This window comes from Nelumbo lutea, chromosome 1 (genome assembly GCF_056320005.1).
Source record: "Nelumbo lutea isolate HS-2025 chromosome 1, American lotus-T2T, whole genome shotgun sequence".
In the NCBI taxonomy this organism is placed as follows: Eukaryota; Viridiplantae; Streptophyta; class Magnoliopsida; order Proteales; family Nelumbonaceae; genus Nelumbo; species Nelumbo lutea.
The window spans coordinates 97,808,630-97,834,274 of record NC_142684.1 but is presented as its reverse complement, the minus strand read 5'-3'; the positions used below and the strand labels follow the sequence as shown (position 1 = coordinate 97,834,274).

Genomic DNA, 25,645 nt, shown 5'->3' with positions numbered 1-25,645 from the left:
CTAATCTTGCACCTGCCCACAGTTCCTGGGTTTTTATAAGATGGCTTGGCCCAAGGACCACTTAGTGTAAGTGTTGGGCCCATAGGGTCCATGTGATGGGCTCAGGGGGTTCACTGGGCTCTCCAGTGAATTTGGCCAGGCCTTGTAATAGAGGCTGGGCCGAACCCATGTGGCTGGTGTGTAGATCAATGCTTGGGTTCCACGCTATACAAAGAAGCCCAACTAGGCAGTAGTTAGGAAGGCTTTGAGCACATAAGCTTATTGGGCCTAAAGCCCATTTCGAACTGGGCTGATTTGATCAGTCATTAACAAAGGGCAGATCTGAGATTAGGATGAGCCCAAAAGTTTATCTAATCTGCAGATAGGATTAAGAAGAGTCCTAATCCAAATACAGATTTGGATAAGGGCAACTCCTGATATGATCAGGAGATCTTTTCTTAATCATTAAGCAACTGGAGGAAACCCTATTCGATTTACAAGAATTCGAACCCTAGGGGATTTACATAGAACACACTCTGCAGTTTTGTGAGATAGGATCTCAGAAACCCTAGAGAAAAGAAAAGCAGTTCGCCATCTTCTTCTCTAGCTCCCTCTTGTTGCAGCCGCCACTATCTATTGCAGTTCGTTTTCTCTGTCAGAGAGAGATCAAGAAAAGTTCTTGATATCAGTCTTTGTTGAAAGGCTGATTCTGTTTGGTGCTCATTGTCATCCAAAGGATTCTTGTGAAGGATTCAGTGTGTAGGACGCACTCTGCTGGTTTTGTTCCACAGTTGCTGTGTCATCTTCAGTAGGAGCAGATCTTGGTACATTCTTTGGGCGTGAACACCAACTTTGGGAGATATTATTTCTCTGGATTAGGTATAATTACTCCCTTCACTTTTGATTCAGATCTGATTCGGTTCTGGTTCAAGTAGGATTCTTGAATCTTGATTTTAAAATTAGGGAATGTGATTCCCAGTTGAAAGGTAGGTAGAAAATTTTTGAAATTTGCCCACCCATTCCGCAACTGTTATGGCGTCCATACGATGGATTCTACCATCCCTTTCAAGATAGACATTCTATCATATGGGAATAATATTGCAACACAAGAACTCATGTTATCAAGTAGGGTAACATGGTGCCTTATCGTGCTTCAGAAAAGAAAAGGGTAACATGGCAAACAAAATTCAGAACAACAGGAATAATTTTAATACAGGGCAGATAAGGGGCCGTTACTTGGTGTAATGGTAAAATCTCGGGTTGGAAAATGTGAGAACGCAGGTCTGAGTATGAGAGTGGCCACTTTGTGCAAAAAATGTCCAAGGTTAGGACTGTATCCAGTCTACCCCTCCCAGGACCAGATGGTTAGGGGTTCATGTTGGGTACACAGTTTTAAGATTTTACAGTGCATCAGGCCTGGGTTTCTGGGCTGGGCCCATTCAAATTTCTATAAAACCCCAACCCAAGTTGCACCCCTACAGATGACTGAGACCAACATTGGGTAATGGCCTTTTTAAGATATGTGCCGAATGAATATTTAATCCATGTGATTAGCTTTTGCATATCATGAAACATTATGTATTGAGATTGACCTCTTAAAATTGAAATTGTAGGGATATGGGTCTTTTTTATTGCGAGATTTGCCATTTGATGCCATCCAATTCTGTATCTATGAGCAGCTTCGGATTGGTTATAAGCTAGCGGTAAGCTTACTTCTGCTATTATTAGATATTTACCTAGATTTGTTGGACAGCTTGACTGGTTTTGCTTATTTATTGGGTTCACCAATGTCCCACTTAACATTACAATCTTTCAATCTTATTTTGTAGAGTTGTCATTTAAGATTCTGTATCTTGGCTCAAGCAGTTCTGTTACTTGATCCAGAGAGTGCATAAATATATGCAAAATGATTGATTTTTTTTTTTCTTTATTTGCTCATGCAGGCAAGAAGAGATTTAAATGATCCAGAAAATGCTATCATTGGTGCTTTTGCTGGTAACTTAAAGCTCCAAATATGCTTTTGGTTTGTGTTCCCCCCTTTTTCTGTAGAAGAGCTATATGCTTTGGTTTTCCATGTTTTTTGAAGGGACATACACTTCAGTTCCATGGTGCCCTACCTATTTGTTACAGTATCACTTTTCCACTCAATGCTTATGAAAATTTTTTCCTGCTACCAGATCTCTTAACATAATACTTAACTGTAAGGTTGAAATGAAGAACTAGGAATTGATGCTGTAGAAAAGTTCATTTCTCATGCATATTTACATATGTATGAAACATTCCATTAATTGAACATTTTTGTTTCATAGGTGCACTGACTGGAGCTGTAACTACACCGCTAGATGTCATTAAGACAAGATTGATGGTCCAGGTACACTCTAATCTGTTTACGTTTGGCGAACTACACATACACATTAATCTACATATTAGGTTAAAGATTTTTTTTTTTGAGTTTCCCACGTGTATTTCAACTGTTTTACATCAGATCTTGTTATCCATTTGGATGTTGTTTAGTTGATGAATTTTTCCTTTTGTTGTATGTAGGGATCTGCAAACCAGTACAAAGGAATTATTGATTGTGTTCAAACCATTGTTAGAGAAGAAGGAACTCAGGCTTTTTTGAAGGTATTTCCATCCTATGTTTTACCATGTATTCTTGTAACTTGTATGAAATGCAGGAGCATGTGAAGCACAGGAGAGCTTCAAGCATGTAGAAGCTGAGAGAAAAACATCCCTTATTTTTGAGAACCCCTTAGTTAGACCAGTGAAGAAGGAAAAAATGTCCCCATTAAGATATTGCCTTTATGAAGTTGGGAAGGTTTCCCAACTATCTCATTTAAGATGACAAGTAATCTTAGAAAAAAGGTGATTTCTCTTTTGAGTGGCAACCTTATCCAGGCTCTAGTATTCTTGTTTTATTATGCATGGAAGATCTGAAATCTATTTTGTCCATATAGCCTTCTAAACAGCATAGTAATGAATACAACAGAGAGAGAGAGAGAGAGAGAGAGAGAGAGAGAGAGAGAGAGAGAGAGAGGCAGTATAAGGATATAAAAGATGATGTCCATGAATTTAAGTGGGATGAGAATGTTTAGAGTTGATAGGAGGGACTTGGTGAAACTAATAGGTAATAGATATAATCATAAAGTAGACTATAGGCATATTTTGGGCCTTTATTATTAAACTTCATTGCTCCACTGCTCCAACAATTTATGAGAAATCTTGGAGAACTTGTTGGTACATTTGCCATGTTGTGCCTGGGAAAATTTAAAGTTGCATACAGCTTTTAGTAATATTTATTCTTGCTTTGTGTTTTTGCTGCTTCTCACAGGGTATTGGGCCAAGGGTACTTTGGATAGGAGTTGGTGGTTCGATTTTCTTTGGTGTTCTTGAGAGAACAAAGCAGTTGCTTGCTCAAAGACGTCCAGGAGCTCAAAAAGAAAACTTCAAGCAGTGCTGATGGTGGTTCTTTCCATGTCCATATTTCTGATAACGTAGTCAATTTGGTGGTTTTCTTCGTCAGGTTTAATTTGTGACCTCCATCCAAAATGGAGAGAAAAAGTCATTAAGATCCAGGCATGCCAAGTAGATGACTAATTATGCTTTCTAGAGTTTTTTTATTATTCTTGTTTTGAAACGCCTAGACTTGAATTTGAAAATTTGAAATTATTCTTCTATTTTAATGAAACAAAAAAAAAAAAAAAACGTTTTTGCAATGCATTTGGCGCTTCATCGTTGCATCTACTACTACTACTATGCTCATCTCATTTGTTCTTAAGCTGTTCATCATAACAACTTTCATTAAAGATTAAACTTTAGGCTGTGTTTGGTTGCAATGCAAATAAATTTGCACTGATGCAAAATCATGACGGTGCAAATGATTTGAGTGTAAATTCTGACCTATTTCTGTTTTAGCTTATTTTGTTTGATTGCAGTACAAATGAAGTAAATTAAGTCATAAAGCAGAATAAAGTAAAATCCAAAACAAAGTTAAACAAGAATTTGCATTTTTTACATTTGTACTATTTGCACAAGCTAAACAGAGCCTTAAGTTCAAGAAAGGAGAGATAAACTATCTTAGCTCCACTAAAAGAGACTAAAGGCCGCCCAAATAGAACAAGTAAAACAATTAGAAATAAGTACATAATAAAGATTCCCTATTCACCCCTTGTTTGGCTGATCCATCCGTAAAAGAATTTGTTATTCACCCAATTACATTTTACATCAATGTCATTTGTCCGCCATTTAAATTTCTTTCTTTTTATTTTTTATTTTTTGATAAATGTCTTTCATTTTATTGCTTCAGTTTCAAATCCCATTATTGTCTTCTTTTAACCAACACACCAAGGTTTTTAAAATCTAATCGGACAATGAACTGGTCAGGGGTCCAATTACTAGGTTGAATGGTCTGGCCATTTGAATCATGGCTTTTAAAACCGACTTGGTGACTGAACTGGTCAGGGGTCCGGTTATCGGGTCGAATGGCCCGACCCTTCGAATCGAACGCTCGGCCCATTATGACAAAAAAAATAAAAAAATATAAAAAATAAAAAACAGTCAAACCGTTTTGGGGGAAAATGGAACCGGTCACCTTCTCGGTTCCTAGTTTTTTTGATTCGATCGTTCGGTCCGGTCCGGTTTTGAAAACCATGGTTTGAATCGAACGGACTACCCATTTTGACAACAAAAAAATAAAAAAATGGCCAAACCGTTGGACAGTTCGAATGGTTTGAATGGTTCAACTACCTAGGTCAACGGTTTGTTTACCAAATCAATGGTTTTCGGGGAAATAACAGTTCTGGGGTAAAACAAAACTGATCACCTGACTGGTTCCCGGTTTTCTGGTCTGATCTTCCAGTCTGATTCGGTTTTGAAAACCATGCAACACACTACCACCTATAACTAACTTACAAATATTCAGCTCTTCAACTCTTTGAATCCCTTCCATAACTGCCACCATTTCAGCCCTGAGGGAGTTGCCTATTCCAATTGGACCTGAACAAAGAGCTCTTACATTCCCTTCCTCATTCCTTAATACTCCTCGATGACCCTAGGTTTCCAACACTATTACCATGGGAGCAAGGTTCTAAATATTGATATGACCGATATGCCGGTAGGGGCGTATAAGGCAGTATTGGTATTGTTTTTTTCAAATCTGGTTTAGGGGGGCCGGTTTAAGGTTCCTCCAGCCCTTAAACCAGTCAAAACCCCGATGCACCCTGGCCAATACAGGCCAATACGTGTCAATTTTTTGAACCTTGCATGGGAGGAGTCCCTTGTTTCTTGGCTTGTCCAACAACTAACCTACACTATGTAGTGTAATAACGGTAGAGCTTATCATCTACATGAACATATGTCGCAGATTTATAAATTACAAACAGATCTTTTCGACGTTTTCAACTCCAAATGGGAAGACGGAAGACCTTATAAGATTCTTCCTTCACCATAATAGAATGTGTAACTTAATCAAACAATTACGATGGCCTACCAGGAAGCCAGATCTAACTGATCTATCTCCACCTTCCATCTCCGACTAATTAGACATCATGATCTTCACGGTTTCTAAGATTACATGTTTTGCTGAAAGCAGATTCAGGTAAGAATACAAAATTCTCATCTACCTATTGTAGTGGTAATTCATTATCACACTATTATTACTTCTACAATTAACAACTATTAAAAATCAAAATGTATCAATTGTTGGTTCCTTTATAGGTGTGCACTGATAAAGGTTATAGGACGAGCATAAAATGAGAGAATTTTACGTCATGTCAACTTGAGTTCAATGGGTGCTTTTCATGAGTCCGGAACTCCGGATTTAGTGGGCACAGCATTGTAAGCAATTAAGCATAGCGAATGAACACAATAAATATTCTACACCTGTATCAAAAGTTGATTTTAATCTTTCTCAAGATAAGCTGAGGGTATTTTAAGGGATTAGTGTCAAAAGAAATAAAAAAAAAAAAGAAAAAACTTCCAAGTGCTTTCTCATGACACTCGGTTAAGAGCTCTGAAGCTTCTCAAGGCTTCCTAAAAGATGGAAGAAAAGAACTTTTCGAATTTGGATACAAAACAACGAGGGGAAAAATTGAGCAAGATTCCATCAGTATCAAAACGTTTCTCTATCCAGACAGTCACACCTCAAAGCTGTACTTAATTAGGGCCTTCTCCAGCAAAGAAGGTAGATTATTAGAAACTCTTACTGCTATCAAATCTTCCTTAAGCATATTGGATCAAACTAAATTATTTAACAATCGTCTAAGCTTAAAAGTGAAAATTCTCACTTTTGCAGCTTAATAACTCATGCATGGTTTCGTAGGTTAAATAACATTTTCTTTTCTTTTTTGACAAAAGAAAAACATAAAAACATTCTTCAGTAGCCGTGATGTCCAAGTGCATGCATAATTTTCAGACGGGTCTTTTCAGTTAATTTTCATCCCCGTGGGATACGTGAGTTGTAGTCTTGTAGGGTGGTGGATCAAATTCCCAAGTCCCAAATTCCTGAGTGGTACACCGTAGTACCAGGACTCCTGCTCGGTTTTTCAGACTTCGGGGTTCCATACACAAACATAATGCATCAAATTTAGTCGGCTTCTTCACCCTTCTGGCTTTGCTAATTATAACTTCTCAGTGAAAAAGGATCTGTCTCTTCAACTGGAGATACAAGACGAAAGTCATCCAACAACTGCATGTCAAACGTATCATCATTTTGTCTCTTAATGGCCGGACTGACCTAAAAAGAATGACATTTAAGACTCAAATGTTTTCCAGGGCAAGGCTTTGGCTTTACGGAACAGTGTCTTAGAAACGCCATCAACCAGGCAACTTGGTCAAATTGAAGCAGCAACCGATAAGCCAGAACTGGATCTCATTTTATTAAGGCCAGTTCAGTCTTTAGGTTGAAAGAAAACAAGTCCACCACCGTAGTCCATACCATGCTTCAATTATTCCAAGGTCAGTTCTGTTTCATCTAGGTTTCATTCCCCAGTTCCCCTTAAACATCAGCAAGACAATTTCCGCATCTTTTCGAAATGTACCATTCCTTTTCCATCTCCATCATGCAGATTAGCAAAAACTAAAAACTCCAGTTTTTGCTCAAGGTAATGATTCACACCCTAGCTTTCCAACATAAATCTAGAAGCTTGATCATCCTTTTTTCAATCCAACAAAATATATCAAAGGTTCATGTTCTTTCCTGCCAAAAAGGGGGAAAATCCTTATGACATTCTGATCTTTCACTAGTACCTTGGAAAGAATGTAAACTGCAAGACTGGATGACAAAGGAGACAGGTATCTAATCCCTTCTGCTCATGCATATGCTGATGCCCATCACTACCAAGGTACCAGCCAAAGGTGGCCCTGGCTAGCAGTAAAGTAAGCACTTAACATCAGATGCAACTGAGTAAGCACCATTTATGTGAACGTCATCACGAAGTATCAGATTCTCATGTCATTAAATGGTGCACTTGGTCCTTAAATATCAGATTCCTACAAGTCTCTATCCCTGCTTGCACTGAGTAAATACCATCATACACGTTGCATTATGATGATCTTGGGTATCTATTATCAATAATAAGGCATTAGAATGAATTAGCAATCAACTATGCATCTCCGCCAACAACAAATAGTTAAACTTGCAATTTTCAAATAGAACAAAAAAAAGCCAAATTATTTTGTTGCCTCCAAGCGATCCAGAACCTGGGAGTAAGCTCGTGTGTCTCAAACTCTTCAATTACTGAGCAGACACCATAAAACAAAAGCTCCATCAGAGAAAAAAACTGGCTAAGACCAGAAAATTAGATTAAGTATCAACTCATTTAAATAATGTTATGTGGGTAAGCAAGCATCCAATTCAGGCACGGACAATTTTTGTCAATGCAAGACATATTTTCCTATTTCAGCCAAATAAGACCAATCGAATTAGGCATACAGGTATTCACAATAAAACCAATAACAATCAACTAAACCATTTCCAGATCAGCCACCAAAAGATACATTAGCTAACTGTCAAAGACGTCCAGCCAGTCCCTGTGATAATAGTTGTATCAATTATCCCATCCATGAGTTTGTCCCATTAATAATCAACAAAGGATGTTAGATAGGATATGCATTGCACATGGGTATTGTTTTGGTTGTGTAGGCTTGAGAATTCTGCTTTGCACCTCTAATTTCCTATGTTCTGCCTGTGAATAAAACCTAAGACGTTGATATGGAAACAAGAGTAGGTTAGTAACTCCTCCCAAGTCCTACCATTTACTTTTGAAGCCTTTTCTTGAACAGAAAGGAATACAATATCCAAGCAATATATGCTTGAATATAAGATATTCTTTTCCTCAATATGGGCATTACATGTTCAATGGTGAACAACAAAAGAAACAGTCTACCTCCAACTAACCAGGAATAAGTCAATCATATAAATTCAAAGGAATAGGTTTAGCAGAAGTTTCAGATCACCCAGGCAATCAGACAGTTTCCAACAAGTAGAAGAGGCATTTCCCATGCAAATTATTCCTCCACTATTCTACGGCACCTCCATTTAAAAATTTAAGTCTTTTTTTTTTGGGTAAGTTGGTTAGGTCTTAGATTGTTGAATTGCATAAAACCACATGCAATAAAGATAATATGAGAATTAAAAAAAAAAAAACGAGAATTTTGGAGACCACATACTTAGGAGTTGTTGGGGGTTCTGACAGATCTGATAAATGGAGTTAGATATACATACATCTGACCTTGTAAATAGTCATCATCAAGAGGCCAAATGTTCAAACTCAATGGTTTCCTCTTCCAATAGAAGGACATCAATACCCTGGTGACACTATACAGGATGGGAAGAATGAAATTGATGAATTTCTTCCATATTTTCCTTTGATTCAATCAATCTCAACTCAAACTAAGCCAGAGATGAAACTTCATTTCAAGAAATTAAGATCACTATCAAATCTGTCAGTTCTGAAAGTAGTCTAAGGAGCCTCTTTGTGATTAGATGGCTGCAAAGAAAGGTAACTCAATACATTGAAGACATTAACAAACAACTAACATTTGGCACTGCTTTATTGTTTTTTTTTTCATCAACAATAATGATACAAGATTTTATTAATGGCTACTGACCAAAAACAATTAATGGCATTAACAGGTAAGAAAGTGAAAACAGCTCCCACTTTGAATGATGGGGGTGAGGATAAACAGAAAAATATGCTGGCCATATGATCACAATGAGAAAAAAAAAAGATGAAAAATATATAGATGAAAAGATACAATAAACAAGGAAAAGGATTTTAAATTGTTAACACTGATTTTTATTCTAGAGACATTTGGATGAAAGGGCTGTTTCCCTGAATCTGTCTCTCTTTCTATCAAGTTGACAGATTGGAGTCACCAAGAAAGGGCAAACAGTTTGGGGTCTTTTTTCCTGGCACTATTCTGGTGTAAGTAATCTGAAAGGAATGCCCAAATATTAATGATACCTCTTGCTCATGGAAAGAAGTTGTAAGAAAACTTAAAGGCATGCTGTGCTCTTGGTGCATTACCTACAGAGATTTCAAGGGACTCTCTTATAGATGTTTTGAAAAAGATTTTTTATATTATATGTTAATATGTGCTAGTTGGTTATACTGTGTATAGCCTATGTAGAGGGCTTTAATATACATGGTTATGACTTTGTAATCCCTTTCGACAACAATACAATACCTTGCCTTAAAAAATGATATTCCTATCCCCTTCTGCAATTCAGTAAGTTTCTTGTACTGCGTCTTGCAAGAAAGATAGGTTACTACATCAGAATAAATGCTGTGCCACTGACATGAGAAGCTACCGAATACATGCAGTAAAAAGGGAAAACTGAAATAATACTGTAAAACACAAACAACCCATGGAAAACAAGGGCACTGAACTAATACCTTGACCCATAAATTGCAAATTCATGGCAGGGATATACAAAATATTAAAATCCAGGACTTTGCAAGAGGAAGCACAGAATAAGGTGTCACCCATATTTCTACTTTCAGTAACACTAAGCCATAATAGATATAACCAAACTGTACAAATGAGACATAAATAATCAGAAAGACAGCCATTTATTTCTAGAAGCATCAGACCAATTGATACCATCCTTCATGTAGCAGAAGACCCTTTCATCACATTCCACGAGCAAACCATGATCCTTCCCACAAGAGATCTCCAAGCCGCCATCAGCATCATATCTTCTCAATCTTGTCGGCCTTCACAACAGGATTTGCTTTTGCAATCGCATCCTGCCCTGCAGTTTTGTAATCAAAGAGGCAGTTGTGCTTGTCGGTGTAGCGATGGAGAGAGCAAAATGTCTGCCCACAGCGGCACTTGAAACCCGTCAGTCCCACACGCTTCCTACAGAAGCTGCAACGATTGGCAGGTAACTTCCCTGGATCCCCAGAAGTGGTTCCTTCCTCACTCAGGGTAGCCTTAGCTTCTTGACCAACTCCAACCTGGCCTGCCTTTTCCACAACAGGTTCTTCAACCTTCTTCTCTGCAACTACAGAGGCAGCAGCAACCTTGGATTGCTTCAGAAAGAAATCCCTGTAGCATTTCGAGCACAGATTATTGGTGGCGGGAGTTCCAAAGAACCCGCAGTTATTCGAGCAGAGTATCGGAGCATTTGGGGATTGGCATCCACTTTCACTAACTTCCCTCTTCTGCCCCTCTTGCTCCATATCGATAAATGAAGCCCTAGCAAACCGAACCGACTGACAAGTTTAAAAGCTTTGACCTCGTCTCTAGCAACAAAAAAACCAACAACTTCGAATTCGAAGCTACGAATCAAAACCCCCAATCAATTCATCTATCTATAAACATTACGAACAGGTAGCCCTTCAAACTCCAAAACCCTAATCAATACAGAAACAAAAAAAAAAAGGTCTCAAATTTTCCAATCACAATTACCACCAATCTTCACTGTATAATCACTTGCCATGAATCATGATAAAAAATCCCCAGCAAATTCAGCTTCGAACCCCATGATTCAATTCGAACTCACCAGAGCGATTTACCGACTTGAGAGCTGTCGATTCTCAGCCCCTAACCGACGAGTGGATACTACATAAAGATGGGATAGAGGAATATAAAAGGCGGAATGGATTGATACTTTATCGCGACGAGTAATCGAGAGTTGCAATTACCGATTTAAGATCTCGGTGCTACAGAACCAGACTGATTTCGATTCTCTTCTTCGTTTGCTCCATTTTTATCTTTCCTCTTCCTTCCTTTAAGATGATCTTCTGAAACAATCTGTGGTGATGGACGATATGGATTGGTCGGAAGAGAGGAGAAATCCTCTCTCCGGAAGGGTCGAAGCTACACGGGAAAACTCTCTCAGGCTGGGAAGGTGGCGTCTGAATTCGATATTGTTGGTTTTTATATTCGGGCGACTGTATCGGCTACCATGTTTCAAAAACCGATCCAGAGGCCGAACCGTCTGAATTCGATATTGTTGGTTTTATATCGGATCAACGGTTCAACCGTTCGGTCGAACGCTGATGTATATAGAATAAATAATTTATAGGGTAAAAGACTTAAACCTAGTATTTTCGTAAATACTGAATTCTCCCCTCTGTTTTCAAAATTGGATTAAATCATCCCTGACAAAATAATGTCTGATGGAATCACTAAAAATCACTTTTACCCTTGCCAAATCTTCAAATTTTCAAAATAGTGGAATTCAACCACTTAGGTGCATTTAATAAATTTAAAAATTCAGATCTGAAAAGTTAAAAAGATATTAAATGTACGCAAAATTTAAAAAGAGGCATAATTGCTTTTAATTTGATAGTCAGTGTTGATTAATCAGAGCTTCAATCTTCATGAAATTGGAAGGGTGTATATATGTCAGTCATAAAATACATTGTCTCACTTAGCATTTACTGGAGTAGAGTGTTAACATTTGTATGTGTCTGTGTGTTTTCAAAGTTATTGCCTAGAACTGATCACATGCTTAAAACTTAGTTTTTATTGTGATCAAAGATGTTTCGGAGCTTCTAAAAAGTTTATCTGCCTCTTTCAAACTCATTATTATTTTATTAGGGTCTTATTTGGTTTGTAGTTAGAATCAAAATGGCAGAATTGGAATTGTCTATTGCCCTTATCCCCCCTTATCTGTTTGGTTCAGGCTGGAATTAAAATTGAATTTCATGCACGACTTACAAAGAGGGTTGGTGTCAAGTAAACAGGAATAGGGATTGGGGGTTTAAGACTTGTTTACGACTTTATGCACTTGTCATATGCATGAGCAAAAGGAATCAGATGCCTATCACCTTCCTCATTTCATCCAACCAAACTGTTGGAATCAGAATACTACATTCTGATTCTGATTCCAGACCCTTATTCCCACAAATCAAATCGATCCTTTTTAATTTTGGTATCATGTATTGACTCAAACGGTTAAACCACTGGCCTGTTACCTAAATAGAAAAATAATTTCATTTTTGTATCAATTTAAAAATAAAAAAATAAAAAAAGTATTAATCATCAAATCTCTCTTATTTAAATCATCATTATTATCAACATCTAAGCCTTATCCTAACTATATGGGATTACGGGATTGATACACACATCTCTATCACGTAAATGATGCCAATAACTTTTTGTCCTAAGAAAACGGCAGACATGTATTATCCTCAGCTGTTACAATTCATAACTGCAATATATATTTGGAGTCATCCAATAGGTATCCATGGGCCATCCTAACCCATCCACTAAAGGGCTTTGCTCCGTATCATCTCTTTACATAGCATAGGTTTTCCCTTTTTTTTTTTTTTTTCAAATGTTTCGTTTTCTCCTCTAATTAGTGTTGATTCATTTCGGTCCAACCCAGCTTAGAAATTTGCAGGCCAGGACCAGACCAGGAATTGTAAATGTATATGCATTAATTGTATATAACTATATAAATATTTCTGTACATATATAAATACCGTACACACATTTACTTGTATATACCTATATAAATATAAGATTTTATTAATTTGTATTGGTAAGCCTGGCCCAATTTGGCCCAGTATCGAGTTGAGGTTAGGCTATGCCTAGGCGAATTTAGATTTGTTGAATACTTTTGCTGTTTAGCAGGCTGTGGAATCAATGATGAGGTTTCACGCCAGTATTAAATTCATGGGCCCTATTGTAAAAGATATGAGCCCCATGTATTTAATACTGACATGGAATCTTATCATTGGCCCCACATCCCGCTGAACAACTAAATCATTCAGTTAAACCTCACTCAGCTTAGACAGCCCTAAAGATTATTATTATTTTATAAAAACCCAATCTGAGCCCGGCCCATTCTATGATCCTCCCTACTCTCTTAATGTTTGTGATTCACAGTCTGCTGATAAATAAAGATAGGCAAAAATTGTCAAGAAGTATAAACAAAGGGTCTTCTTGGCCTCCAGCAAGAGAAACAGTGGGAAGGAGAAGAAAAAGGGGATGTCTTTTCCTTCTTTTAACATCTTTGAAGAATTATGACAAACACACAAGCAACAATTGACATGAATCCACTAGAAACTAGTGCTTTTTAGCATTCCCCATGCCACCAAAGACTATTCTTCCCACTGCACTACTTCAGAAAAGACAATTGAACCGCAAATGAGTTTCTGCTTTTTAGAAGAGGATGGTCATCAAAGCTTGACTCACTGAGTCACTGGAATGAAAGAATTTACTTGATCAATGTTTTCAACCCGCCGTTGTATCAGATGGTCCAATCATTTGAACCACCAATTGGCCTTATTTCCAATTTCAAATTTCCTAAAACCCATACCACCAAAAACCGTTGGCTTGATTAGAGGAGTCCGGATCTCCTACCTACGAGAACTTTGCCCATGTTTATCGCAGCCACATATGGAGAATATCTCATCTACATAGTATTATGCAGGGGGAGATGTTCCCAATTCACGGGGGATAGTGTATTGTAGGTAGGAGATCAGGGGTCTGGTTAGAGATCCATTGACCAGGGTAGTTGAACATATAGGTTCCCTATACTTAGAAATAAAAATATATAAATTACAGATAGATACCCTATATTTTGGGGTTAATGACACTTAAAGGACCTAAACTTTCAAATGTGACATTTTAGTATCATAAACTTTCCGAAATATACACTTGAGTCCAACTCTGTTAAAACTAATATAAAATTACAAAAATGACCATGTTGAGATTCTCTTTTACTCGTTAAACTTTTATTTCACTCTTTTTTTTTTTTTTTTTTCATATGAAACCATTCTATACTTCTCTTCAACAAAGAATAAAAGTATTTGAATGGAACAATAAAAACAATAAAAAAGAAGAAGAAAATCTGAATATAGGCATTTTTGTAAAATTATCCTCCCCCCAACTCTGTTAAAATTAGCGTTGTAGGGAGGACAATTTTACAAAAATGCCTATATTCAGATTTTCTTCTTCTTTTTGTTTTTATTGTTCCATTCAAATACTTTTATTCTTTGTTGAAAAGAAGTATAGAATGGTTTCATATGGAAAAAAATAGTGAAATAAAAGTTTAACGAGTAAAAGAGAATCTCAACATAGTCATTTTTGTAATTTTATATCAGTTTTAACAGAGTTGGGCTCAAGTGTATATTTCGAAAAGTTTATGGTACTAAAATGTCACATTTGAAAGCTTAGGTCCTTTAAATGTCATTAACCCCAAAATATAGGGTACCTATCTATAATTTATATATTTTTATTTCTAATTATAGGGTGAGTCTCTAACCAGACTCTTGATCTCCTACCCACAAGAATTTTGCCCACGCCTACCCACAATACACTATCCCCCCGTGAATTGGGAACATCTCCCCCTACATAATACCATGCAGAGGATGAGATGTTCTCCATATGTGACTGTGATAAGCATGGGCAGAGTTCTCGTGAGCAGGAGATCCGGACTCCTCTAACCAAGCCAATGGTTTTTGGTGGTATGGGTTTTAGGAAAATTAAAATGAAAATAAGGCCAAGTGGTAGTTCAAATGATTGGACCATCTGAGACAAGGGCGGACTGAAAACATTGATCAAGTAAATTCTTTCATTCCAGTGACTCAGTGAGTAAGTCAGGCTTTGATGACCAACCTCTTCTAAAAGGAGAAACTCATTTGCGGTTCAATTATCTTTTATGAATTAGTGCAGTGGGAAGAATAGTCTTTGGTGGCATGGGGAATGCTAAAAAGCACTAGTTTCTGGTGGATTCATGTCAATTGTTGCTTATGTGTTTGTCCTAATTCTTCAAAGATGTTAAAAGAAGGAAAAGACACCCCCTTTTTCTTCTCCTTCCCACTGTTTCTCTTGCTGGAGGCCAAGAAGACTCTTTGTTTTTACTTCTTGACAATTTTTGCCTATCTTTATTTATCAGCAGACGGTGAATCACAAACACTAGAAGAGTAGGGAGGATCATAGAATGGGCCGGGCCCAGATTGGGTTTTTATAGCATAATAATAATCTTTAGGGCTGTCTGGGCTGAGTGAGGTTTAGCCGAATATTTTAGATGTTCAGCAGGCTGTGGGACCAATGATAAGATTCCATATCAGTATTAAATACATGGGACTCACATCTTTTACGGTAGAGCCCATGAATTTAATACTGGTGTAAAACCTCATCATTGATTTCAGAGCCTGCTGAACAGCCAAAGCATTAAGTTAATCCAAATTCGCCTAGGCATAGCCTGATCTCACTCGATACTGGGCCAAATTGGGCCAGGCTTACCAATACAAATTAATAAAGTCATGTTTTATTAAAAATTAAAATCTTATATTTATAAAGGTATATACATATAAATGTGTGTACGGTATTTATATATGTACAGAAATATTTATATAATTATATACAATTAATACATATACATTTAAAATTTCTGGTCTGGCCTGCAAATTTCTAAGCTGGGTTGGGCCGAAATGAATCAACACTAATTAGAGGAGAAAACAAAAAATTTGAAAAAATAAAGGAAAAACTTATGCTATGTAAAGAGATGATACCGGAGCAAAGCCCTTTGGTGGATGGGTTAGGATGGACCATGGATGCCGATTGGATGACTCCAAATATATATTGCAGTTATGAATTGTAACAGCTGAGGATAATACATGTCTGCCGTTTTCTTAGGAGAAAAGTTATAGACATCATTTACCTGATAGAGAAAAGTTATAGTTAGGATAAGACTTAGATGCTGATAATGATGATGACTTAAATGAGAGAGATTTGATGATGAATATTCTTTTTTATTTTTTTTTAAATTGATGCAAAAATGAAACTATTTTTCCATTTAGGTAATGGGCCAGTGATTTAACCGTTTGAGTCAATACATGATATCAAAATTAAAGAAAGATCGATTTGGTTTGTGGGAATAGGGGTTTGGAATCAGAACGGAATGATACATTCTGATTCCAACAGTTTGGTTGGGTGGAATGAGGAAGGCGATAGGCATCTGATTCCTTTTGCTCATGCATATGACAAGTGCATAAAGTCGTAAACAAGTCTTAAACCCCCAACCCCTATTCCTGTTTACTTGACACCAACCCTCTTTGTAAATCGTGCATGAAATTCAATTTTAATTCCAGCCTGAACCAACAGATAAGAGGAATAGACAATTCCAATTCTGCGATTTTGATTTCAACTACGAACCAAATAAGACGTCAATAAAATAATAATGAGTTTGAAAGAGGCTGATAAAGTTTTGAGAAGCTCCAAAACATCTTTGATCACAATAAAAACTAAGTTTTAAGCATGTGATCAGTTCTAGGCAATAACTTTGAAAACACACAGACACATACAAATGTTAACACTCTACTCCAGTAAATGCTAAGTGAGACAATGTATTTTATGACTGACATATATACACCCTTCCAATTTCATGAAGATTGAAGCTTTGATTAATCAACACTGACTATCAGATTAAAATCCTATTTTCCTATGAAGATCACTGAACAAAGGATTAAGATGAGATTATCACAGAATGAAAAAAGAAATTAGAACATAGTTGGCTGTTAACGGTGAAGCTTCTTTACTTCACAACTCAAAAGTGAGCTGGTACACTTCTCCCTCTCCATTCACGTATTGAGCTGACGTGGGGCGTTTCTATTGGTGACACAGCAGCACACTTGGTGCAGCTAACGTGGACTATCATATCGTTTGTTTGGGGAGAATCCAATGTCCAAAACCATGTATGGTGGCGGATCCTCTTACTCTCTTAGTGCCAATCTATTTTCTCCCCTTAATCCATTTTCTTCAAATGATATCAATTTATGTGTCAATTTCAATTGTTCATTGGAATAAAATTCCTTGAAACAGATCTTAGTTTAAGCAAGTTACAAGAAGAGATGTTGGGCAGAAAATTTTCCCACAAGGCCACAAATAGAGGACTTTGAATGGAACATGTAAGTCGTTTGAAGTTTGGATCCCCAGTAGAAGGTTCTTAAATTCTGTGAACATTTTGTGATCTATAACACTTGAGTATCAAACTAGTATTTATTTTCTATCAGAATACTAACTTATGCATTAACTTAAACCAGAAGCATTTAAATTGCTAAAAAAACATCATTCTATTTCTACCAAAAAAATCCAAAACATTAGACAACCAATCAAGGAGTTGGGTATCGCCATATTCTATCCTGCAACTAAGAGTTCATCTTCTCTGAGCTACCATGTGATCAGCTAAATACCAGTTCGACATAAAGCCAAACGGGATCTTATTTAATATGTACATTGATCTAATATTAAGGCCGCATATGGGAGGACTTATCTCCTTTTTGCAGTTAAAATGCTCCTATAAACACTGAATTTTTAACAGTAAAAAGGAGATAAGTTCTTAAAATAAGGAATGTCAAATGCAGCCTAAGGCCCCTTTGAGAGTGCTTATTTTAATTTTTAAACATTTATTGGAAAAAGTGTTATTTTAGGTCGGGATTACATTAATAAGTGCTTATATGTGTTTGGAAAATATTCCTATTTTGAATAAGTTCAAAATTTTGACTCTTTTTAAAGTACTTTCCAATGTTTTCAAAAGCGGACCGGACTGGACAGTCGGACTGGAAAAATCGGGAACCGGTCACCTGACCGGTTCTGTTTTACCCCAAAACTACTATTTAGCTAAAAACCATTGATTTGGTCAACGAATCGCTAACCCGAACAGCCGAACCGTCAAACCATTTGACTTAGGAATGCTTTTTGGCCATTTTTTGGGTTTTTATTTTTTATTTTTTTATTAGAACAGGCGATATGTTCGACCGTTCGACCCAGAAACTGGGCCCCAAAACGGTTCCCTATATGGTCCGGTTTTAAAAACCTTAGTACTTTTTAAATAAGCATTTATTGTGTTTCTGGCTTGTCTTGGCCAGCCACATAATTTTCAAAATACCCATACTACTCCATTTGAGCTATTTCACCCAACACTCTAAGCACTTGTTAGGATAATCAGTTATTTATCAACACTTATCCTATAAGCACTTATATATCCCATTAAGTACTCCTAATGACCACTAACCGAAAAGAGATACACAAGAGGGATAATTCCACCCCACAAATCATCCCAATAAATAAAAGCTAAAGACTGAGGCAAATTAACATTACAAAAAGGAAAGAGGGGAGTGTGGATAGGATAGAACCTCCTTCGCCACCCAGTCTAATCAGATGTAATGGTACTCCACGATCAGCAGTTCAGAAGCCTTCATAATTTGACTCCACTAGAATAGATTATCATCTCAACAAATTAAATTTCCTACAAGATCAGTCAGTTGTAATTAAAAAGGAAATTTAAGTGCAAGATTCTCTTTACTGACATTGAAAGAAATTCGAAACCATTTCTCTTTTGGTGCTTTCAAGCAAATTGTTGTTCCAACTTTGCCTATCCTTATAATCTTACGTAGGGATGATATTTTGTCCCAAAAACATGTTAATGTTTGCCAAGAATGGAGATTTTATAATAATAAAAAAAGGAGAGTTCCTTCAGTTCAATTTGGTTTTGGCTACTTTTAATTTGACCCACTAATATTACAAATTAAGGTTGTGCTTGGTTGCTGTGCAAATTTATATGTATAGGTGTAAATGCATGGGAACGTAAGTAGGTTGATTTACTTTGCTTCAGATTCAACCTTGTCTTGTTTGTTTGTGAAAAGTGAAATAAGAAATATATACTGCAGCCCCATCGCAAGATGATGTGGTACTTGTAACCACTTTATATGAGAGAATTGAGGTAGAGGAAGGTGATACAAATTTTGAGTCGATTTGAGATGCAAGATTTACATCGTTAGTGACTGCATAAGAAACAAATGAGTGTAAATTTTGAATCAGGTAAAAGTGCAAATCATAATTATAAATAGATAGATGCAAAATTTGTATTTAATTCAGATTTGCAATGCAACCAAATACAACCTAAAGACAAAGAAAGGAATAGCGATTCAATCCTGGTTCAATTCGGTCCAATCGTACATAGATATTGATTCTAAATAAGGTCACTAGTGCATCCAATTGCTATCAATTATTTGCTTTTATTTATGGGCTTTTTGCAAAATAAATGACAAAGTTTGATAAATTTGCAAGCTCAGTTACGTTTGGAAAAATGCGACCAAATCAGCGAGCGGGACAAAATTTTAAAATTTTGGACAAAATTACCCTTAATAAAAAATAAAAATAAAAAAGAAAGCTAAACACTGACAACAATATACCCAACTCTTTTATGTTTCCTGATCAAAACCCCTTCCCTTATTCTGTCTTTGTATTTGGTAATAAACAACTATAACAAATCAAATTGATCGTAGAAAAACTCAATACGGGTTATCAAGGTGGATCTGACTTTCCAAAGCAAAGACAAAGTTAAAAAGGAGATTTGATCATATTTCTAATTGTTGGGGATTTACAAAACAAAGACTCTCCAGAGAAGGCATGGACGATGATATCGTGGTGCTATCACAAGTTCAGAGATAATTAGAAGCATTTCATTTTGTAGTAACTGCTCCAAATCCTTTGCTCTGAAAATATATTTCTTTAATATATTTCTAACATTGAATATAATTCTGCTACGGGGTTCTCCGGCTTTTTTCACCACTGGAATTAGGGGAATCAGCAGTCATACTCTGTTTTGGTTTGAGGGTAGAGGAAGACGTGGTTCATTTCTGTTTTGTTTTGATTTTCAGTGGAGTTTGGACCCAGCCTTGGGTCAGTTATAAAAATGGAAAGATGGGAGAAAGGAGGAGTTGTTGAATCTGGGAAGCTGACAGGTTGTTGATCCTATTATTAGGTTCTGGTACAAATAATGGGAAATCAGACCCAGATGGTTGCTGATGGGGTTTAAGGAGGAGCCTTGGTATTTTCGCAGACGAGGATTCTTCAGATTCATGCACATTTTTCCATTGCTGCAGATGGTAGCTCACGAGGAGTATGGTTTTAAAAAACGATTTAAAAATGGAATCGTTCTGGCCATCAGTTTTCAGGGTTGATGGTTTGACTGTCCGGTTTGGGTGGTCCATTCTGACAAAAAAAAAATAAAAAATAAAAAACAAAAATGACCAAAAACTATTAAATAAGTCGATGGTTCGACCACTTGAACTAATATATCGTTAACTGATTCAAAGGTTTTTATCTAAAGACCGAATTTGAGGTAAAATAGAACTAGATACCTAAACTGTCCGAGGCCAAAAGGTCCAACCGTCTTATTCAACAGCGATTAGAAATACATGTGGAAGAGAGAGAGAGATGGGTTTTGCTTCGCTTGGCCTGAATGGGTTTAACAGTGTCTAGGATTGATCGCTGGGTTGGGTGGGTGTTTGAAGGGGAAGTTTTGTAAAGACGAGAGAGAGAGAGAGAGAGGAAGCTTGTTTTACGGCCCTTGTTATGGCGTTCCAAGGAAGGAGACATGAACAGTGCCAATGAAATATGGGGTGGTGTGCAAAATTTAAAAAAGGGTAATATGGTTAGAATTTTTTTTAATATATTTTTACAATGTTTTAAAAAACGATTCGGAAATGGAACCGTTCTGAGCATTGGTTTCTGAGTTGATGGTTTAATTGTTCGGTTCGAATGAACGGTCTGTTTTGATAGCAAAATTAAAAAAAAATTAAAAAGTAATTAAAAATAAAAAACGGTCAAAAATTGTTGAGCGGTTTGACCGCCTAGGTCAACGGTTTATTGACTTTTTCAACAGTTTTTGACCAGATTTCGGGTTTGGGATAAAACCAAACCGATTGTCTAGACGGTTCCTGGGCCAAATGATCCGATCATTTGAGTCAACGGTGATTCAAAAACGTTGTATTTTTTAAACGTATCTGATTTTATTAATTCATTAAACTTTTTAATTTTTTTTTTAAAAAGCCCTTTATTTATTAGCCACCAATTTAATTTTCCCATTTTTCCAACCTAACAAGTGACACTACTAATATGGACCACCCGTTTTACAAGGAAACAATGACAAAAACTAAAACTGGTCAGTAATAGCGAAGACCTTTCTTTACTTTCATTTTTGTTTTCTAAGAGTTAGTCCAAGGCATCGTACTTTTGCACCGGTTTAAAAAAGGCACTTTTATATTCAAATTTCTGTTTCTTGTTTTCTATATCAAACTGAATATTTCGGCTATGTTTTATTTGAAGGAAAAGATAGGGAAAAGAAAGGAAAGGCAAGAAAACCTATACAATATTTATAAATGTTTTTTTACCTTTCTCTACTTTTTCTTTCAAACCAAACACAGGCTATATTAGATACATGAGTGTCAACATGAGTACACAGGATATGCTATATTGAATAAAAAAGATAATGAAATAAATATGATGAATCAAAATATATGCTATGATGACAACTAAAAAGAATAAAAAAATATAACTAAACCAAATGATATAATTTAGTGAAATTAAATAACTTAAAAAGAATAAAAAAGAGGTATTCACTATCAAAACTTTAACAAGATTAAAGATGTAAACTGTGGCGTGTCGTTTTATTACTAGTTCACATTTTTTTTTGCTTCACGATGAAATACATACACAATAGATTTTTCCTTCCATTAACGTGTGTTTTCAAATTTGTATGATTTTATTTTCAAAATAGAAACACATTGTATAAGCAAATTAAAATCATATTAGTTTTGGTAACGTAGTAGTTGTTTTTGTTTTGAAAATCAGAAAAATCCCAACCATTGGGAGAAATATCAGTTGCTTGATGATGTATCGTGCCAAGGAATCTTAAGAGTTCAGCTGCCTAAGTATGAAAATCAAGAGTTGAAGGGGGAAAAGGCTGAGTTTACATTGTGTGAATCCGTGGGTTCACGGGAATGGCTTAACAGGCAAGCTAACGGGAACTAACGGAGTTATCCTATTAAGTGCCGTTTCATTGGTTGAATCAGGCAGTAAAAGACAAAAAAAAAAAAACCACGAAAATCCTCTAACAAGACCAGATCACCGACATTTGACGAAGTTATTCCGGCAAAAAACGAACAGCGCAGGCAGCAGTAACATTCATTAATTTGGTAAACTTTTCTGTCCAATGACCGGCGGGAACAGAAAATCAGACACTCTAATGCTAGAGCTTGTTTCATTTAGTATCTGCTTTTTTCTCAATTTGATGAGGAGACTAATGGTGTTTATTTGAAGCTTTAGTCGTTTCAGAGTAGCGGTTCCTACCGATTTGAAGCTTCAGATGTTTGAGATAGGAAGGAGGTAGGGTACCTCTTGTTTTCGAATCATTCAAAAGCAAAAGAAAAAAATAATAATAATTATAAGAGCTGAATTTATAGGGAAAGAAAAAGCAGTAGAAGGAACCGGGGATGATCTAATCCGATGGTCAATAGTGGAGGGCATGACTGTGGGCAAGGGGATCCGTCGTTGAAGTTGCAGCAGTGGTAACGTCGTTGGGGGAAACAGGGGATGACGGAAAGAGAAAGAAAGAAAGAGAGGGAAAAATAATGAGAGAGAGGAAATTGATATGAAAGAGGAGAGAGTGAGAGAGTGAGAGAGAGATTGGAGAGGAAGGAGACTTTTAGCCGCTGCTCTGCCTCTATTTAGTGTCGCTGCGAGAAGAAAAAGAAGAAGGGGAATTTATTTTTCACTGGAATAATATTGTCAGATGCCTGTTGTCCTACACATCGCCGATGATCTGATCTGGCTAGGGTTAGTCCAACCAATGAAACGACCGTTAACAGAGGACAACTCATTAGTTCCCGTTAAATTATCTGATCACACATTATTGGTAACGTGTTCAATTCGTATTGGTGGATTCACGCTTCCTATGAACCCACGGGTTCAGAGAATGTGAGCTCAAGCTTGGATCTTAACTCGAAATGGACGTTTTTCAATAAAATCTGTCTATAAACAAGTGAGATCGGAGGAACGTGGCTCATATATTGATAAGAAATATTCCATTTGTTAGATTGAAGTTGTACCCCCAGAATAGTAGCTTTTACCATGGTTTTCAAAACCAGATCGGACCACGGTTGGACCAAAAAAAATCGGGACCGGTTCCGTTTTTCCCAAAAACTGGATTCCTCCTAAAACTGTTGATTTTAGTCAATGAATCGCTGAACCGGGTGGTTAATCATTAACGATTTTGATCATTTTTTTTTTTATTTTTTGTTAAAATTGCCTAAGCAATTGGTTCAAATGGTCAGATTGTTTGACCCGTTAATAGACCCCTGACCAGTTCAGTCACGGGTCGGTTTTAAAAATCATGGCTTTTACGGAGAAATTCGGACAGACCCAATGCAGATTTCTGATTTTCACTGCAAAACTAACATTCAAAAGGTAAAAAACACACACTTATACACCCTACTCGTGAATTCGCATCAATTCTAAACTGACACCTAACCAAAATGTACTTTGAACCTACAAATTCTGACCCTAGGCTGAACTGTCATTCTCCCTAGCTTTTATTTGTGTAATCGACCTCGCGTCAGTCTCTTTTAGCTCGAGAATGGCTACATAAGTTCTGCTCAACAGCCTCCTCTTGAACTTCGTCCAAACATTCTCATAAAGTTCTCCATCCACTTGGTTTATTTGTGTTCCTAAGTTCCCAAGTAAGTTTTTGTAGCGAGTTGCCTTCCGAACCTTCTCCCTATCATTGCGTTACATCAGGTACCTCCCTAATAGTTGTCATTTTCTTCTGTTTTTTCACTAAGTTCCCCAGCGATTCCCTATTCCCCTAACCTAGCTTCAGAAGACTTTTGTGTGCCTGTTCTTGTCTCTTTTATGAGTCAATCGCCCATTTTCTTACTCTAATAGTCCCTGACTTGGATTCTATGTCCCAGCACAATGCATCTATCAGGACATAGCAACATCCATCCACGTGAATCTCAGTCATGCAGACGCTAACATCCAAAGGGAAAGAAGTTATTGTGGAACCATCTACTGTGCATGCCTTAAAAGATATAGTCCCTTTTTTCACATGTAGTAAATGTGGGTATTGATGACCAACCACCATCCTTCGACCCCATTGAAGAGGTGGAACAAATTGTAGCACTAATCTTAAAAGGTAGAATATTCCCACGCTAGCAGATACAGGAAGAAACCTTGGCTGCTCATGTCCAACAACAATGGAGGTCCTTGGGCCCAGTGTTTGTGAGGTTTCTTGATGGAGGAAATCTAGAGTTCTCATTCTCGAACCCAAGAGATCAGACCATTGCTCTTGAGGAAGGCCCTTGGTTTTATCACTCCAGCTGGATACTATTAGAAGAATGGTCGGACTCTCATACGGGAGCAATTGAAAAGGTTTGGACAAAAGAGTGTGGCTCCAGATTCATATTCTACCAAGTGGTTCAGTAGAGGATAGTAGAGTTTGTTATCTTGCCAGTGCTGCGGGTTCGGTCATTCCAAGCCAGGAACGTGTTACTACAGGTCATCTCCTCTGAGGCATTTATGTTCATAAGAAAATCTTAATAGATATCAGACATTCCCTACTACCAGGTCGGTTCATCTTCTACAAGGGTAAACCTATATGGCTAAGATTCTGTTATGAGCAATTGCCTCGCACTTGTGCAAATTGTGGTCTCATTGGTCATATTTGGCATAACTACAAAAGATTGGATCCCTCCATTTTGGATTACAAGAGTTATCTAGAAGGATGTACCATAGACTTCCCAGGGGAGTGGCTCCGAGTAGATTTTCGTCCAGAAAAGCCATTAAACCTGCCGGTATATTCTTCTACTACTAGACCATTAGGTTCTTATAAGACAAGACATAGCGAATTTGGTTCCGAGGATGGCTCCGATGGTCACAAGCGACGGTGTCTAGGCCAAAAAAGTGACTTACTTGCTCAAATCTCCGATCATCCTTCATTGCCGGTAATCCCAGACACCATCGACAACAACCACGGTGGTACGAAACATCATCATTCTTCACAAGCGTCTGTGGAATCGTGCTTGGCCTTGCATGTCGAGAATTTTGGTGAAGAGCCACGTAAGGCTCATGCATGTGCCCTGCATCAGACGGACCAACTACGTTTCTCGCATGCAAATGACACACAATCACTTGCCCCCGTCCCACCACGTACCATGCATGCATTGGGGCAAGACTCTCTAGATCTGAACAGTCTGAAACCAGCTATCACCGCCCACTACTTCACTAAAACCAGAGGTTTAGGCTCTATTGATCTCATGATAGGCAAAAGACGATGTGGCGGACCGAAAACCTACCACATGGACATGCTGTCTAATATGTTAATCGCCATTCATAATAAACAAATGATTGATTTCTTCAT

General features: G+C 37.2%; 2 protein-coding genes across 15 annotated transcripts in view; one reads left to right on the top strand and one right to left on the bottom strand.

Annotated features, from left to right (window-relative positions):
- The window catches only part of LOC148876326 (S-adenosylmethionine carrier 1, chloroplastic/mitochondrial-like), a 56,285-nt gene extending 52,586 nt beyond the window's left edge, over positions 1 to 3,699 (top strand). For all 14 annotated transcript variants that reach the window (XM_088966596.1, XM_088966591.1, XM_088966597.1 and 11 more), the window contains 5 exons: positions 1,593 to 1,682; positions 1,923 to 1,974; positions 2,289 to 2,350; positions 2,524 to 2,604; positions 3,311 to 3,699. In XM_088966596.1, the coding sequence (XP_088822722.1) occupies positions 1,593 to 1,682; positions 1,923 to 1,974; positions 2,289 to 2,350; positions 2,524 to 2,604; positions 3,311 to 3,439 (414 nt within the window). In that variant the 3' untranslated portion in view covers positions 3,440 to 3,699. The remainder of the gene's footprint in view (positions 1 to 1,592; positions 1,683 to 1,922; positions 1,975 to 2,288; positions 2,351 to 2,523; positions 2,605 to 3,310) is intronic.
- Positions 3,700 to 7,523: 3,824 nt separating this feature from the next.
- On the bottom strand, positions 7,524 to 11,340 carry LOC148876325 (zinc finger A20 and AN1 domain-containing stress-associated protein 8-like). The gene is made up of 2 exons (XM_088966581.1): positions 10,084 to 11,340; positions 7,524 to 7,714 (listed from the first exon to the last, which is right to left on the bottom strand). The coding sequence occupies exon 1, from the start codon at positions 10,662 to 10,664 to the stop codon at positions 10,173 to 10,175; it is 492 nt and encodes a 163-aa protein (XP_088822707.1). The 5' UTR covers positions 10,665 to 11,340; the 3' UTR covers positions 7,524 to 7,714; positions 10,084 to 10,172.
- Positions 11,341 to 25,645: the final 14,305 nt, after the last annotated feature.

Coding starts and splice junctions, on each gene's coding strand:
- LOC148876325 (XM_088966581.1), bottom strand. CDS start 10,664: ATGGAGCAAGAGGGGCAGAAGAGGGAAGTTAGTGAAAGTGGATGCCAA.